The sequence below is a fragment of the Apteryx mantelli genome, chromosome 18 (assembly GCF_036417845.1).
Source record: "Apteryx mantelli isolate bAptMan1 chromosome 18, bAptMan1.hap1, whole genome shotgun sequence".
NCBI classification, from domain to species: domain Eukaryota; kingdom Metazoa; phylum Chordata; class Aves; order Apterygiformes; family Apterygidae; genus Apteryx; species Apteryx mantelli.
The window spans coordinates 18,782,851-18,800,230 of NC_089995.1; the positions used below are offsets into that span (position 1 = coordinate 18,782,851).

Here is a 17,380-nt window from a genome sequence, read left to right on the forward strand (position 1 = left end):
TGAAGGGAGCTCTTCCTGAACAGGAGGAAGCCTGGCTATGTTTGAAAACTGAACAGCTTGGCAATGGAGGTTGTTTTCCTTGGGCCAACTAGCTGAAGGACCAGGAACAAACTGCAACAGGTAGGATAGGAGGAAGTAATGCAGGGCTTTGAAACTGCAAGAAAGATGCCTATTGTCTGATAGGGAACACCTGTGGTGGGAGAGAGGCAGAAATTTATGTGCTTTTCCAAATGCTGCCAGTTAGATGCTCCAGCAATCACATAATTTACAGCCAGTACCAGTAGCTGTGGTGCTCGTGGGAACAAGATTGCTCTGTTTTGAAGTGCCTGCGTTACTGCAGTTCCTTTGGGATCAGCTGGTTTTAGAAAAAACATTTAAGCTGTCCTCATGCCAAACAAATACTTGCTGACTCATGCCCAAATGATCTTGAAGACAATATTGAAATAGTTAGGAATGTTATCTCTCTGCCCACAGAGTCCCTGACAGAACTAGTCAACAAGCCTGGTGGCTTCTGGCTTTGTCAGATGAAGCGTTGGTAACGTTTTTCTGCAATTCAAACGCCCTGAAGCAAAACACCGCGGTACAATCGCAGTGACTGCTGAGGCCTGGCTCCCGTGGGATCTGCGCCCAGCACCCTGCCCTGCTTCCTCTGCTGCAGCAGCAGGTGCCGGGGCTCGCTTGGGCCCCGACAGGACCCGAAGGCGGGCTTGGAGCGGCACCGTGGCGGGCGCTGCCCGGGGACCGCGACCATAGGGGCAGCGCCCCCACCAGGCGGCGGGGGGGGTGGGGGGGAAATGGCCCGGTCCGCCCCCCCCGCAACCGATAGGCCGCTTCGGGTCACGGGACAAAGCCTTGCCTTTTATGATTGGTCGGCCGGCTCCTCCCCGCTGCCTTATGGGAGCTGTGGTTTGCCTCTGGTTCACTCTGCCTTCCGCTGTGTGCGTGGGCACTACGCTTCCCGACAGACTCTGCGCCCAGCTGCTGGCTTCCAGGGGCGGCCTTTGTTTATCCGGGCACCTTCGCTTCGCAGCGGCCCGCCCAATCGGCGCGCGGAGAGGCGTCGGCGCGGGCGCTGATTGGTGCGTTCGGACTGGCGAGCCGTGTTTCAAAATCCGTTAACGGCGGCGGGGAGAGGCGCCGGGCAGGGTGGCCGCGGCGCTGAGGTGAGTGGGAGCGGGCGGCGGTGAGGCGGCTCCGCAGGGCACGGGCAGCGCCTGGCGCCGCCGGCCGCGCTCCGCTCGGGGACCGGGCCGAGCCTCTGCCTGCCGCAGGCGTCCTCCGGTAACGGCGGGCTCCTGTTCGGGGTCGCGGCTCTCCTCAGTGCCGGCCGGGTGGGGGGCGGGTGGAGGCTTCATCCCGGTAGCCCGGGCCGCGGCTGCGTTCTCGGACGAGGCCCGGTGGCGAGGCCGCCTCCTCTGCTCGCTACCAGCCGGACGTGGCGCCCGGTGGGGCGCGGCCCTTCGCCGGCTGCTCCGTGAGGCGCCTCCGAGCCCCCTCCGCCGCTGCCGGGGCTGCGGGGAGCAGAGCCGGCCGGGGGCAGAGCTACCCCCGAGGAGTCGGGCTCCGAGCCTGGCCGAAACGTTAGCGGCTGCAGGCGATGGAGCTCGAGGCCGCCGTGGGGGACCGTGTGCGGCAGAGCCGGTGCTGCCGCGCTGCCCCTGCCCTGCAGGCCGCGGGTGTAGCCCCGGCTTGCACGGCCTAGACTCCCCCCGCAATATGGGGTCGTAGTACCGCGATAAGCCTTCGACGGGTAGCCGTGTCACGACTAAAATAAAGCTCTGCGCTGAGATCTGAGTCTTCAAACCGACAATCGCAAAATCTGACCTGAAGAAAGTCTTAAGCAAGGCACATTTCTTTCATGGTGAAATACGGCTTGGAGTGATGTGATGTGCTAATGTCAGCATGGACAAGGCTGCACTGTGTCTTGTGTTATGTCATTAACTGTTTATTCACACTGACTACTCAAAGCCAGAAGAAGTGTGCATCTTTCTTTTGAAGCTACGAGAAACGATTTTACTCCTTCTCAAAACAAATCCCGCTTCCTTGGAAAGGAGGGAAGAAAAGGGGCAAAAAGTAACTTAAGTGGTAGAAAACTATTAAGTTTTTGCTTTTTTTTTTTTTAAATCAGGGGAGTTTCAATTTATCTAACAATAAGTTGAGGTTATAGTGGCTAAAAATAACTCACTGCTCCTTGAAGAGTTATTCTTAGAATGTCCCATCTTCATGTCTTCTAAAACTTGTGGGCTCTCGTTTACAGAGCGTGAGATGTCAGGGCTGTTTATTTTGGGCTGTTGAAAGGGGAGGCAGCTCTGGGTAGCTATTACTAGAGCACAGGCTGCTTGTGAGAAAAGCTGCTGTTCTTGTGCCTTGCTCTTCCTTTAGCTCTGGGCTAATGACAGCGGGTGAGGGTGGTCTGTAGAGCTCTATATGATCTGATCTCCTGCCTATGTGGAGTTAAAGACTATGTCCCACAGTTTGAATTTGAGCATCAAATGATGGAATAGAAAGCATTACCTCTGTTCTGTACCTAGAGCAATGAATTCAGCATTGGTTCTGTACTGTGGAAAAGCATGTTTGAGCATCAAGTGAGGAATACCAGAGGAGAAAGAGAAACAAATTCTGTATTTGTTAGAAATGTTTCCTTAACCCCACTCAGGAAAAGATGAAGGAGACTTCTGTTATTGGCTACCAGACTAATAGCTCCAGGCTGGAAAAAAGTTTTCACCAAGGTGTTTAACAAATTCCCCTTAAAAACTCTATTGCCTTTTTATTTTTCCATTCTTCCTCTTCAGTCATCTTCTTCTGCACTCTCCCCCAGCCCAAGACACAAGCAAACCTGTCTCTTCAGTACTTAAATCGTTAGGTAAATGTAGCTTCTTCCTTCTACTCAGCAGGCCTGGAAGTAGCGGTTGGAATGGGGAGCAGCAGCAGCTCTGGAGGACACCACATGTGAGACCTGTGGCCTTCTCCCAGCTCTATTTGCAGCCATCTTAGTCATGCCGTTAGCATAGCTGGGCACCCTGGCTCCCCTCCTGGCTGCCTGGGACAGAGAGGGAGCTGGTGAGGAGGATGGGTGTTCGTAAAGCTAGGAAACAAAAAGGAAAATGCTCGACCTGGAATAATTTTGGTTTAGTTATTTAGTTTTAGCAAAGAGATAATTATGCACTTACCTTGGAGTCTGGAGGAAAAAAGAGCCATTTTGGGACTACAAAACAGCAAATGGTCAAAGACAGAATTCCTTGTGTGGCATCGTGTTGAAGGAGTTCACATGGCTGTTGTGTGGTGAGATAGCTTCCTACAAGGTTATGGTGACAAGACTGTTTCTAGAGGGGTAATTTCCAGCCCTTTGTAATGGTCCAGTTTATATACTGACTATTGAAAAGCATCTGGGATCTTTGTGTGGATTGTTATTTCAATAAAAGGCATAAATGCATTAGCAATTTCAACTTAGTGAAGCAACAGAGGGAAGGAGCACTTTGTGTTGTAGCAGAACAAAGAAGGTGCCAGCCTGGATTAAACCAGTTGTCTGGTTAGTCCAGTGTTATGTGTCTAAACAGCAGTCAGTGTTGGATGCTTCAGCAGGAGGTACCAGAATTACCACAGCAAATTGACGTGCAGCATCCTTGGGCTTGAGGAAGTTTCTCCTGCTAACTCCTAATAGTCCATTTTGGGTCTTGAGGCATACAAACCACTGGCTTCAGATTTATCTACTGATGTAAATCAGAATATCATTTTTATGCATCTGGTACTATTTTACCTCCCTTCCAGTCCTGGTAGGATCTTAGAGTAAATTACATCTGTAGCTTATGAAGCTCCAGTTACGTGTTGTGATAAGGTGTCTTTTCTCCAGTTGACAAGGGGCTTATCCAAGTAAATTGCAAGACAGCAAGAAAAACCACCTCTTCACAGCTCCTTCCACCTGTCTATTGATGGTTCCGCAAACCCCTTTGTTTTCTCTCCATGGGATGTCCAATTTCTTATCTTGGAGCTTTGCTTCCTCTCCCTGACAGAAAGGGTTATACAACTAGGAGAACTCTGTTCTAGTCAGTATGGGCTCTATTATTGTATTGCTTAATGACCACGGGTCTGTGTCGGGTTGCTGTCCTAAAATAAGAGTCTCTTTGGATTAAGTCATAATTGTGTAGTGTGAAGTGTTCCCTTACAAGGCATTTGGTGCTGAATTCACGTATTGGAGCTAGGCAACTAGGTCAATGCTCTGTTAGGTCTCACTGGAATTGCTCCTCAAGCCTTCTCTGGCCTAAATTTTTACTGGCAAGAGATTAACAACTACACTCAGACAATGAAGTTGAGCATATCTGTGACTGAATCAAAGAATATATCATCCAAAAGCTTGTCTGCATTTTAAAGCTAATTTGGATTAGAGTGAGGTGTGAAGTTACTCCAAAATACCTATTGCACTTGCTGTTGTGTCAGTCTTATTCTAGGATAGGAATGCTTGTTCCAGTTTAGCTCAGTTCTTTTTCAAAGCTAACTAATCTAAACGAGGCCAAGGCACTCTCATGTGTAGAGAACCCACAGTCTATTTCTCTCTGTAAATTTGGCCTTGCTGTTATATACAGAAACCATATGGAGCTACATCTATATTTAGAGGAGAGTGGAGCTAGAAGGAGAATTAAGGTTTTCATTTTGCAGTTAGTTTTATCAAATAAATTTGGGCTATTTCTGAAGGTGAGAGGACAAGATCCTTCCATGCTTTTCCTGTGCCAGTGTTGGTGTATATGCAGCTCTATGTGAACCAGGTGTAAATGGATCCTGCCGATAGCTGATCTTAAGCAAGGGGGTGTGTTCTTCAGCTGCGTGGGTTCCTCCACTGGCTCACTGCGAAGCTGTGCAAGTGCAGAAGGTGATGGATGTGGGAGAGAGCAGGGTCACACTGTTTAGCTACAGCATAGATTTTTGTAGGATTACTGCGTCCCTATAACCATGGTCTGGCGCATTGTACCTGCTAACTAGGTAAAGTATCTGCTAATGAAAAGAAATTTCTGCACCTCACTTCCTGTGGGAAAAGTGCTATAGTGGAAGGAAAGAGTTTTGCCTCCTGTCTTTGAGGAAAAAAATGAGATAATGGTGGTTCTGTCATCAAGATCATGATCAGATGTCTTAAAATGCTTAAGCTGTCCTTGGAGAGGGTGGGCAGCAGGCTTAAAACTGTACTTGACTGAACCTATTTCTATTCCAGAAACATTACAATGGATGGATCACAGCGATAATCTTTCCTAATCAATGTGAGCTCAGTCCCAAACGGAGTTGATCGTGGAGGTTTGAAATGCCTCTCAGTGAACTACTGCTCCATAGTAAATCCTGTTCTGTGCAGGACTCGGAGGATATGTAGGGATTTGAAACGGGGAAGCCATGAGTTCATCTGACTGAAATGGACTCACTGGAGTTTAGTCAGAATAACTTTTAACTCCCCACTGGCTCTTTCAAGAAACTTGGCATATGAAACTGTGATATTGATAAACTTTGTTGCGATGATTGACTATTCGTTTCAGTCTGGGGCTGGAGGGAGAGAGAGAAGGGGGTCAAAGTGAAGAGGCACTCTTCTTTCTCAGACTGCTGACGCTGTGAAAGAGTATGGACTTTACACGGTAAGAAGTTGGAAATAATTTGACTTATGTGAACTGTGGCAACTCTGCAGCAGTCTAGCAGTCGATACAAGTATCTGTGAAACATGATGCCTGGTGCTCCAATTTGGTGGACTGATTTGGGAGTGGTAGGGGAGAATGCAGATGACGCATTTGATTTAAAAAAAAAAAAAAAAGGGTAGTGTTGACAGAAACACTATCTTGATTAAGGATGGTAGGAAAGCATTCAATTCCAGCCATGTCTTGAGCTCAGTTACAGTTGGTTTTGGCTCTGATTCTTCTGTTTGCCTTCTTTGGGTCTTTACTCTGATGGCTTCACAGTCATGTAGCTAACTCTTCTCTAGCAGCATTCTTCTCCTTAACTCTAGCACCTCTGTCCTGGGGAGCTGAAGGGTTCATGGTGCAGCCATCTTCAGAAGGAAAGGCTTATGAGTTATGAACAGCAATGGTGCCTCCTAAATGCTGCTTTGATTTACTCTTGGACATATTCTTATTGAATGGAGCATACTGTCTAGGCTGAACTATAGGTGGTCTGCGTAGACAGATGGGTTTAGCTCTAAGACTTTGTGGGTTAAGAATATACTGCTTTAGAACTGGTTGAACTCAAAAAAGCAAAGTTCATGTGATCTTTTGGGGGAGTATTTTTGAAACATATCGTCATGGAGTTTGCCTTGCAGTTGTGTGAGATACCATGAAAGCATGAAAAAAACCTTTGCAAGAAGGTGTTGTTGCAGCTAAGGATTTATAACTTCATTACTGGCTTTACTGGCTTTCTCTTGAATTTAGTATCGCCTATTGACACCGGGACTCCTTCTGCTGTCAGTGCTCCACTAATTAACTACCTGGACTATTCTTGATACTCTGTCATAGTATTTAGTTTGTTTATAGTCTGGACAGGCTTTTGAGGTAGTGCCGTGAACCTCGCCAAGGACTCTACACTACCTTCTTCCTACTTTTTGCCCCGTAACAGTACTCTGCAGCACTCTCTTCCTGTTTTGAAAGTCAATGTACTCTGTAGAAGAGCATGGTTTGTCATGTTATTCCTTCTTGCTTGTAGCCCTTCAGAGGGAGAAAAATTGAGCTTTGCAGTGCTCTGGAGTCACCCTCATTTGATCGGAGGCTGTAGCTTTATAAATCTGTTTCTTGGTAATGGTAAGAACTTATTTTGCTGTATGTGGTGAGAGATGGAAGGGCAAACCAGACTGTTTCTGGAAAAGCTTTGTAGTTCCCTTTTAAAAATACACTTCTAGCTCTGACAGGTACAAAGAAAACCTTCAAAACTTGATCTCTTTGTTTTTGAAACCTGCGAATGACAACAATGGTAAAACTGTTCCTTAGCTTTGCCAATCAGCAGCTGAATAAAATTACATTGCTTATAAGGGTTTCTATCGAAAGGCTGTAAGTTTTGAGAGAGGAAAATGTACCAAAGACTGTCCTAGCATCTGTCTCCAGAAAGCTTCCTCCATGCAGAGGAAAAAAGGCAGGGCTGCTTCTTACATCATGTGGAGTTGGAAGGAGATGTGATGTTGTTATTGATTTCCGGTCTAAGCTTTGGGTTCTTCCTGGTGTTCAATACCAAAAGGAGTGTTATCTTTATGGGAATCTGGGGTCAATGCTCTAGAGTAACATCCTCTTTCTTAGCTATGGTGAATGTCCTGGGGTGCTGCCTTTGAATCGCCCCTAATTGAGGTCACTGTTCTTAGGGTCTGGTGTAAGACTCTCATGTGTGTTGAAGGATTTTTAGGAAACCACTGTTACTGTTCCCTCTGGACGGGATGCAGATGCTGTCCAACTGAAAGCTTAGAGCTTGGGTCTCGAGTAATGCAGCCTGTCTGCTGTTCTGCAGAACGGCTTTTTGAGTAGCTGATTCCTGTTTTGGGATTTGGCATAACAGGTGACCAATGCTATTTGTCTAAAGGACTGAAACAGTGCAAGGGAAGGACTCTGGGGACAACGTGAAGGCGAAGATGTCTCACCCGGAATCTCGCTATTCCTTTGATGTCCCAAACACTTGCATCAACTTTGGGTCTCTGAGTGATGACGATGTGCACAATGCAGATGCCTGGTTTGGTAAGTTGTTTTCAGCTCATTGATTTGTTTTCTGTTTGGGTGAAGGTTGGTGTGCTGCGTATTTTGGGCCTGGTTTCTGTACTGATAGATTAGTCATGTTATTGACTGCATCATTCATCATGCAGTAATTTTTTTTGTATTTATCTCATCATGATCTGTAACTTGACAGGTGACTTTGTTAACATTCTGGTGATAACCAGTGGTATTGTTAAAAATTCCTAACATGGGATGTATAGTGAAAGTCTCTTTCCTCCCAGATCAACAAGCCAATCTAGAGAATGTCCCTCCTGCAGAAAATCTGGCAACAGTCTTGCAAAATAGCCCTGCTTTTTCAAAGCCTGATATTCCATTATCTTCTGTCACGTCACAAGGAATAACAAGTAAGTTGGCAGGCATGGGGAGGAGAGGATAAAGTCTACTTGTTTTTCACCAGAAAACTAAAAAGGACTCAGTCTGGCTTTTTGGGGACCATCTTCATATACTGTTGTCTAGCAAGTTCTCACGTGGCTTTGCTTTAGCATTTCTGTACATATAAGCTGATCTTTGTTACTGTTCTCAGGTGAAAGCCACGATGCAGAGGACAGTGAAACAGAACATGCACAGGTCAATGTGGTTCCACAGAATATTGTTGGATCTCTGACGAGCTGGAGAGCTGCTGCTCCTGCAGAGGCCTCTCAAAGGTGAAATACTTGCGATCAGTTTGTATGAAGATTGTTGGCAGTGTAACTAAGCAGGTCCCTACTCTCAGGATCTCACAATTCTAGCTGTTTCTGGGTTATCCTATTGGACTGAAGTTTTCCAGTACAGAGATCGTGTACTGGGACAGCTGATCTGCTTACTAAGCTGGATGGACAATCTTCAGGGGTGGAAATGTAATGCGGTGTCTCACATGCTTGTCAAATGAGACTAAGTAGCCTTAGTAGCTTCTAGAATGTGAGAATACCTGAAAATGAGGTGGCTTATAAAGTTTCTTTGTTTATATCTGTCTGAGTTGAGCTGAGCTCACTCCTTACATGAACACAAAGGGCTCTGTGCACTCGTATAAAGCAAAGAATATTAAGTTTCTGGTTTGTAAAACTCAAGTCATTCAAGCTGCTTTTGGATTGTTGTATTAAACACAACTAATTTATGTAGAGCATGTTGGGGTTTGGTGATGCACTAATGAAAAGTATTATATAGATTGCAAGTCTGCTCAGGCCTGTGGGAAAACTAACCTCTATTTTCTGTCGCACTCTAGAGCGGGTAGAAGACAGGCTACAAAGCAGAGAAAAACACAGCAACGCAAACACCTGGCTAAAATCAAAGCTGAGAGAAATGCTGTTGCCTTGGTTAATAATGAAGAGGTTCCACCAATGAAAAAAATGAGAATGTATGTCATTGGTCCTTCAACTTGGGGCTGAGAAGAGGGATGCAACTGATTATTTTGAAAGTATTTCCACTTGGCTGAGAGGGGCTCTCACAGAGAGCAATGTGGAAGATTAGCGGGAGGTGACAGGGACCTGATTCCTGATACTGATTTCATAGATGAAAAGAAATGTCTGTAAGACCTAAAGGAAATCCTCTCTTTATTTGGAGTTGGAGATACGAATGAAATAAGCTTGGGTTTCTTAAGCTTCTTATTCCACACTCAGTATCTGTCAGCTAGCTTTAAACCTGGCTTAACTGGTCCATCAGGAATGTATCAGACAGTCGTTGGCTACGAAAGAGTCATAGCTAGAATATTTCTCAAATTGGCTTAAACACCAAGATATCATGTGGTGATAAATTTAAGGTCAGGAAATCATTACTGAAAAGAAGTGTAATCCTTCAAACACTGCTCTAGCTAAATGAACTGCAGTACACCTATCTCCTCAGAAAAGCCTAAGTTCTGAAAACTTGGTAATTCGTCTTCCCTTCTGCAGCCTTAGAGTACCAGGGAAAAGTAGACGATCTATGCCTGGGCCTGTGGTGAGGTAAGGCCAGTCCTGGAATATTTTAGAACTTCACCAGGTGTTGGGGATGTTGTGCATGGTGGTGAGAGCTGCAGGTGATCTTTCATTTCGAGCACAGTTAGAGTGGTTTGCTATAACAACTTGTTGATCTTAGTTCTGACAGCAGAGAGAAGCTGATGGAAGTATCTGCGAAGAGAGAGCCCTTGCAGAATCCTGACCACTCCCCAGGAAGAGGGAAAAGCAAACTGACCATGCCCATGACACCAACAATGTTGAAGTATGTAGCTTTCTCATAAACAAGGCTTGTCTTTGTTAATCACAGTTGATCTAGGTGACAGCCCTGGCTAGAGTGTTTCCAACTCAGCACATGATGGTATCACACTTAATAAACACCAGATTGGACAATAGTATTAGGGTGAAATGTACTTCACTAACTCAACCTGTGCAAAGAAAAGCTTTTGCTTCTAACTTGGTGGAAAAAAAATGTTCTTGCTAATACTGAAGTGTGCATATAGCAAATGGGTATGCAAGGCAGTAGTAAACTGTCAGCTTTCTTGAGCAACCAAAATCCCAACAAATTGTTTCTAAAGAATATGCTTTTATAACATGACTGTTTCTGCAATGAAGTCAGAGGTAGGTGTGTTCCTTTGTGCTGACATCATGCTTAATATTCAGTGAAGTAGGGAGAGATGTATCTCTACCTTAACTCTAACATGCTTCTGCAGGAGGACCAATCTTTCTGGCAAGCTGAAGAGTACAGAGGAGCAGGAGCTGGAAAAGATGCAGCAATTGCAGCGGGAGGTTATGGAGCTGAGGAAGAAGAATGAGGAGTCTTTGAAAGCAGCTATTGCTGGAGCAGGTGGGCTCTAGCTGAATTTCAGGCTGAAGCTGTACTGGGCTCAGCTGGGGAGTGCAACATGGAGCTGCACCTTTAAAAAAAACCAAGCCTTCCAGATTTTGTACTAAGTATCAGGGTTTAGGTGGCTCTTATATGTATCAGCGCCCCCCCCCCCCCCCCAAATGCCTGGAAACTAAATTCTGTTTTGTCATGTTTTGAAAGGTTATAGATGTGTTCCCCCAAATCTGTTCAAGTTATTAGAAATTCAATTCCTTTTTCAGCCTTCCCCCCTGCAGACACACACACCAAAAAAGGCTTCCAGACCTTACACGCTCTTCTTCTTTAGGACAACCTGTGAAGAGAACTCTTGGTCAAGTAACAAAGCCAATTGACTTCCACTTCTGCACAGAGGAGAGGGTTAAACAACACATGGAAAGCCAGCCTGGGAACGAATACAAGGAACTGGATTTTGCTGCAGTACTGAGGAAGCATCCTCCTTCTCCGGTGAGAGCCAGAGTATTGCCAACAAGCCACTGACTAATTCTTGACACCTCCTTGCTGCTCTTGCAACCTATAGGATGCTGGTAACCTGTTCAGCTGGCAGATACATAGGAGAAAGCATGCTGCGCATATGTACCCATTAGTTTGTGTATCTGCACTGCCACAAGACTTTAAAAGGACTCTCTTGGAATATGGGGTCCATTCGTGTCGGGCCTTCCAGTCATTACACTTCAAGCTTTAATTTTCCACTTAATACAGTCTGATATGACTAATTTGTGCATGTTTAGACAGTGAAATAATTTTTGTCTAATGTTAAGTGTTATCCACTTCTAAATAAGGGGAGGGGACAGATAATGTGTATCAGTGGGGAAAGGAAGTGATGCTGAAGCATGCTGTTGCTAAATGGCTGTAATGACTGTAGTTCTTGTTTCCAGGTTCGAGTGCCGAAGGGGCCCACTGTCCCCAAGCCTTTCAATCTCTCCCAGGGAAACAAAAGAAAACTTGAAGAAACTACGTCAGAATATGTGTCCCTTGCTCAGCAAGTAGAAGCATTCCAAAAACGCACACCCTCTCGTTACCATTTGAGGAGCAGGAAATCTGATGAAGGTGAGCAGTTCTGGCTATGTCTAGCCAGCAGGCTGTCCACAGAGATGATGACAGAACAAGAAAGATGCTTTAGCTATTGTACTGAGCAAATTGTTTGTGCCTGTTGCAAGTCTTACTGTTAACTGCTAGTCTTTGACTTGAATTTATAGGCCCAGTTCCAGGAAAGCCTCTGAAGGCTCGGCTTACACACCCTAAAACACCCCTGCTTCAAACAAAGCAGCGCTTCAGACCTGTAACTTGCAAAAGTGCCGCAGAGTTGGAAGCAGAGGAAATAGAGAAAATTCAACAGTAAGTAAAGTTTGACTTCTTTCTCCCTCTGAGAGGGAAGTGTACCACACCCTGGAAATCTCCCTTTCATATGCCAAAATACCACTTCTCAGGAACACCCTTTTTGCGTAAAAGAACAAGTAGTATAAAGACACTAACATTCTTTAAGGTTGTGCGCAAGGCTGTGCTTTGAACACAGGGATGTAGAAGTAGCCAATTCATTTTGAAGAAGGTGCTCTTAGGACAGCTGTTCTTTGGTTGAGTACAACTTATGACCAATAAAGCTAACTCAGTATAGCAGTACTGCCTGCACAAAGTTTGAAACTCTGCTGTAACCAAACTTTCTGGATTTCCAAGAAAGCAATCCTCAAGGTAGACCTCAAAGTCTTGCTTTTTCAAAAACAAGGGAGTTAACTAGCTTCACGCTATGTGTGACACAACTGCTTCTGAATCTGACAGTTGCTCTTTTATGCTTTGAGAGAAGCCGCTTGCTAGAAGCTGCATCTTGTCATGTGCAATGTATAGGTGACTGTCTCTCTTTTTTCTGTGTAGATACAAATTCAGAGCAAGGGAGCTTGATCCCAAAATCTTAGAGGGTGGACCAATCCTACCCAAGAAACCCACTGTGAAGGAGCTCACGCAGCCCATTGGCTTTGAACTAGAAATAGAAAAAAGGATTCAGGAACGTGAGAATAAGAAGCAGCAGGAGGAAGAGCATTTTGAGTTTCATTCCAGGCCGTGTCCAACTAAAATCTTGGAGGATGTTGTGGTAAGAAGTTTAGTAATACTTCAGACCCAGGAATTAGGGCTGAGGGGCAGTTAGCTTTGAAATGTCCCTGGCTATGTTGCATTATGTATTTAATAATCTTTAATAGACCTTGTCTTTCGTTACATAAGAACTGCAATGAATACACACTGTTATATCAGGTGGTTTCTCTATAGTTTTTTTGTTTTGGTTTGGTTTGGGGGTTTTTTGGTATTTAGTCTTGGGTGACTTACTTTTCTGAACAGGGTGTTCCAGAGAAGAAAGCACTTCCTGTTACAGTCCCCAGGTCTCCAGCCTTCACCTTGAGAAGCAGAACACGAATGCCTGGCAAAGATGAAGAAAAGGTAACTATCCCGAATACGGTGCTATGGGCTAATTTGGATGAGTACAAGAACTGGTAGTGTTTTGGAAAGATGAAAAGCTTGTCTGTGGTTCAGGATGCTTATAAAGTGATACTTGGATTACTAACTTTGCAGTGTTCAGAGTGTTTTCTTGATGCTGTCTGTGACCTTTACTAAAGGGACTCTAGTATTCATGGCTTTGTGTAGCAGGAGCAGTAGTCTTTCTGCAAAAATCTCAAATCTGGCACATATAAGAATGTCAGATCCTAACACTAATCTCCCTTTAGGAAAAGGAGGTGGTTCCTGTGATCAAAGCTAACCCTATGCCGCATTATGGAGTGCCCTTCAAACCTAAAATGCCAGAGCAGCGACATGTGGAAGTTTGCCCCTTCTCTTTTGATTCTCGTGACAGAGAACGGCTAATACAGAAAGAGAAAAAAATAGAAGAATTGCAGAAGGAAGAGGTAAGACTTAATAAATACCTTGGATTCCCCCCCTTAAAAAGAGTGTTGCAGGACTTGCCTCTTGCTGTTGGCTGTTAAGCTTCCAAAGCTACATGCCTTTGAGAAAAGGGCAAAAAATATTTCATGTTGTTTCTTTCAGGTGCCAAAGTTCAAGGCACTGCCTCTGCCTTACTTTGACCGTGTCAAGCTGCCAGAAAAAAAGGTCAAAAACCCAACTCAGCCTGAGCCTTTCAATCTGCAGATTGATGAACGGGGAGCTGCCAAGCTACAGAATTGGAAACAGCAGGTAGGATGAAAAGGATAACGGCTATGAACAGACTTAAAGTGGCTAATCAGAGTTGTGCTCAACTTCAGAAAGTGTCCTGCTTGAGCTTAATCAGGATTTGAGGACTAGTTTGAGCCATGAATTATTCTGTCCTTGGCAAGAGCCTTGCGCTATGGGTTAGGGTTTGGCTTTTTTTTTTTCTTTCCTTCTCCCTTTATGGTAAGTGATGGAATTTACCACAGTTGCCTGAACCAGCTATGGGGTACTTTCTAGAGGGCAACTATGTGTAGCTGGATCCCTTTGATTGTTTCTGTGCTTTGAGATGTGTTGATATATAAATAATATACGGCTTTTTTCATGTGGAGTCTATGGTGAACACCTGAAAAATATTCTGCTTTGAGAGCTGAAGCTGTTCTTCAGGTCACTTTTGGCAAAAGTAACTGACAGTGAGATCTCTCTTGACTTTAATATCATTTTCTTTGCAAGTGATTTTAATCTGAAATCAAACTGGCTTTTTCCAGTGTTCAGAGAGCTGAAGTCTGGGGGGATGGGAGATGGTGTTTTTGTTATGCCTGACATTTGACAGGCTCTCTTCTTATGCAGCTTAAAGAAGACTTGAAAAGGCAGAAAGAAGCAGCATGTTTTAAAGCTCGTCCCAACACAGTGGTGCACCAGGAGCCTTTTGTGCCCAAAAAGGAAAATAAGCTGCTATCAGGTGGAGTTACAAGTACTTGCTATGCAGGCTTGGCTGATAATTCAGAACTGATGCAATTAAATGATGCTTAAACTGGCTGATGCCTCTTCTTTATCAGCACAGCCAATATTGCTGTGCACTCAATCAACTAACCCCCTAACAGCCTGTGTCCCCAGGGAACAGGGGAGTTTTCTCTTCACTGCCTCCCTGTCCCTGTGCACTAACATGGCAGCTGTATTAACAGCTATGCTACAATTGGCAGATGATTGATGCATGCTAGCTTGGGATAAGGGTAAATAGTATGCAAGATGCTCCCTGTAGTGACAGCTGGCATTTCTGCAGCAGCTGTCAGTCTTTCCTTCCCATTTGTAATGAGATGGAGGCATCCACAGCTTAGTTTGTATGCGCTGGAAACTTCATAGGATATAGAACCAGCCAAAAACTTGTTTGTACTAACAATTGAGTGCTTGCTCCTCACATGACAATACCCATGACAGAGGTAATGTCTGCATTAGTACTTCTCATATTTGGGCTTAAGCTTTTCTTTTCTTCAGAACCCCAGTGGTGTCTACTAACAACCCTTACAATTTGAAGTGCTTCAGGGGGAGACTTCCATGTGACACTAGTATTGTGCTGCTTTACCTGACTGTCTTTGCACCAATGTTATCCCCTCTATTTCTAAACTTAGAGAGCCTTTCTGGTTCCATAGTTCCTGAAGGCTTTGAGCTGGCAACAGAAAAAAGGGCTAAAGAGCGGCAAGAATTTGAAAAACGATTGGCAGACCTGGAAGCCAGAAGGGAGAGGCTTCAAGAACAGGCCAGACAGCGAGAAGAGGAGCGTGAAAAGGAAGAAGTTGCTAAACTAAGACAAGAATTGGTAAGTGAGCTGTTTCTGAACAGGGTTTGTAATGTTACCTAAAGGGATGTGTGAATATGCTAAAAGAACTATGTCAGTTTTGGGATGCATTAGGACTCTCTAGTCCTCCCTGTGGTAAGCTGACTCCTCACTAACTTTACAACTGATCTTAAAACAAATAAAACAAAACCCACAAAAATCAGCTCTGCTGAGGCTGTTGATGATTTTTCTCAGCTGTACACATCTAACTGTTGCAGCAAAATAACTTGAATGCCCTACAGAAGCCCAAAACCCTAAAGCATGTCTTGCATGCTCCTGGTGGCTCACTCTAGTGCCCCAGGCAGTGTGATAGTGTGATAGACAGATGCCTGACTGCATCCCACTGATGGCTAGCCTGCATATTTTAGGTTCAGCGTAACTGTAGCCATTTTCTTTAATTTTGTCCTTGATTTTTGCAGGTTCACAAGGCAAACCCAATCCGCAAATATCGCAGTGTAGAAGTGAAACCCAGTGACCAGCCGCTGACTATGCCGAAGTCTCCCAACTTCTCAGACAGATTCCGGTGCTGATATGCATCCATGTGACAGTGGGAGAGGGAGCCTATCTCTCCCTGCCCTCTTGGTGGGCAGAGAGGGAACAGTTGTTTTTACATGACTCCTCACTCTCAAATCCTACACTTGGCTCCGTTTTTCTTATATCAAGTAGTTTAACTCCGTCTGAGGCAAATGGCTGAGGCACAGCATACAGACCGTGCCATCTAGTCCATGGCTTGCTTCACATCTAGACATCTTATTCTCTAAAGACTAAACCAGGTTTTGATGTTGTATACAAGTATTGTGTACCTGAACTAAATAAAAATTCTTAATTTGATAAACATCTCTTGCTCGTGGGCTGAATCCCTTTCCTGCAGAAGAGATTTCAGTAAAGGGCACTCAGCAGACATACGAGGACATGTGCATCTGGAAGAGCTGCCTTGACTTCTTACGTCTAAGTATTGGCTTCAAGTTTCTGTTTGTTAGCCTTTTAGTATATATTAAACTTGAATTGTTTAAGTAATGTGAGGCTTTCCAAGCCAGCATATTGCAAGTCTGACCTTTCTTATTGATGTTTAGATGAATGCTAATATGAATCTTGCCCACACTTTAAAGTAGTTCCCTGTGTATGTTAGAGCATTAAACCTTCTGCTGTTTTATAGCTGAAGTCATTCTATTTGGGGAGCCAGTTAACTGGCGAATAACTCTTGCTGTTAGTTGTGTCCCTTGTTCATGCCAGTGCAGTAATGTTGGCTAAAGATGTATTGTGTCCTCCTAACCAGTCTAGTACGGCTAGAACAACTAAATATAGACCAAACGTTCTGACGTGCTGGAGGACAAAACTTCTAGCGTCAAAGTGGTGATCATATTTAGATTAAGGTTTACTAAGAATATTTTCTTATCTTACCATTGTGATAGGCTTCCAAGCCTGCTAAGTCTGCTTTTAGGCTTTTCCTTGGTCTTCTCTTAACAAGAATATTAATAAGAGTGAGTGAGAGCAAAAAGGATTTAAGAATACTGCTACTCCAAATGATGCTCTGGATTTTAGTCATCTGACTTAGGCACCACTGCTGCCCTCTAACATGTCTGTATTGCTGATACTTGTTCCACTAATGTAAGCGATCATGTTGTGGAGCTGTTTCCTTGGTGGAAAAATGACTTGCATCTCTGATACAGCATACTTAAAGAACTATACTTAAAGCCCTTGGATGAAAGAATGAAAGCAAGCCCTTTTTTTCAGGCTTGGAAGAGCATAACTCTTTGCTATGTTGGCTTGGTTTCTCATGGCTGTAATGGTATTGAGGCTCTAACTCTCCCTGGGAGTTATGTTTATGGGTCTCTTTTACCTTTATCACTTGCTGGAGCTAGTGTGAGTTGGGCTGCTCATTGGTGTTATGGAGCTGTTTGGAAGAGATTGAAACATGGGAAGCTCTGAATTATCAACTTGTTCAGGTAGGGCAAACTATTTCTTGTTTGGGGTTTATTGAAAAACATTTTCTCATTTTCTCTAGGTTTGGATACCTAGATATTGGATATTCTTGGAGCTGTGTGGCCTTTTGTTCTGGGTTTCTTTTGGGTAGAGAAGAGAGGGTGTGCTGGAAAACTCCATGTGCTGGACCCCTACCAAGGGGTATAGTTATAAG

The 17,380-nt window shown here is 44.5% G+C and overlaps 1 protein-coding gene across 3 annotated transcripts; it reads left to right on the plus strand.

Annotated features, from left to right (window-relative positions):
* Positions 1-1,076: 1,076 nt before the first annotated feature.
* On the plus strand, positions 1,077-16,081 carry TPX2 (TPX2 microtubule nucleation factor). Of its 3 annotated transcripts, none has more exons than XM_067307592.1 (17): positions 1,077-1,163; positions 7,525-7,676; positions 7,934-8,056; positions 8,236-8,356; positions 8,914-9,045; positions 9,762-9,884; positions 10,333-10,466; positions 10,792-10,949; positions 11,381-11,552; positions 11,702-11,840; positions 12,372-12,588; positions 12,831-12,929; positions 13,214-13,390; positions 13,530-13,676; positions 14,259-14,370; positions 15,038-15,225; positions 15,663-16,081. In XM_067307592.1, the coding sequence occupies exons 2-17, from the start codon at positions 7,574-7,576 to the stop codon at positions 15,771-15,773; spliced, it is 2,256 nt and encodes a 751-aa protein (XP_067163693.1). In that variant the 5' UTR covers positions 1,077-1,163; positions 7,525-7,573; the 3' UTR covers positions 15,774-16,081. The 3 variants fall into 3 exon arrangements, with proteins under 3 accessions (XP_067163693.1, XP_067163692.1, XP_013813777.2); XM_067307591.1 differs by lacking the exon at positions 1,077-1,163 and adding an exon at positions 5,583-5,609; XM_013958323.2 differs by lacking the exon at positions 1,077-1,163 and adding an exon at positions 5,583-5,609 and having other exon boundaries at positions 15,059-15,225.
* The last annotated feature ends 1,299 nt before the right edge of the window (positions 16,082-17,380 follow it).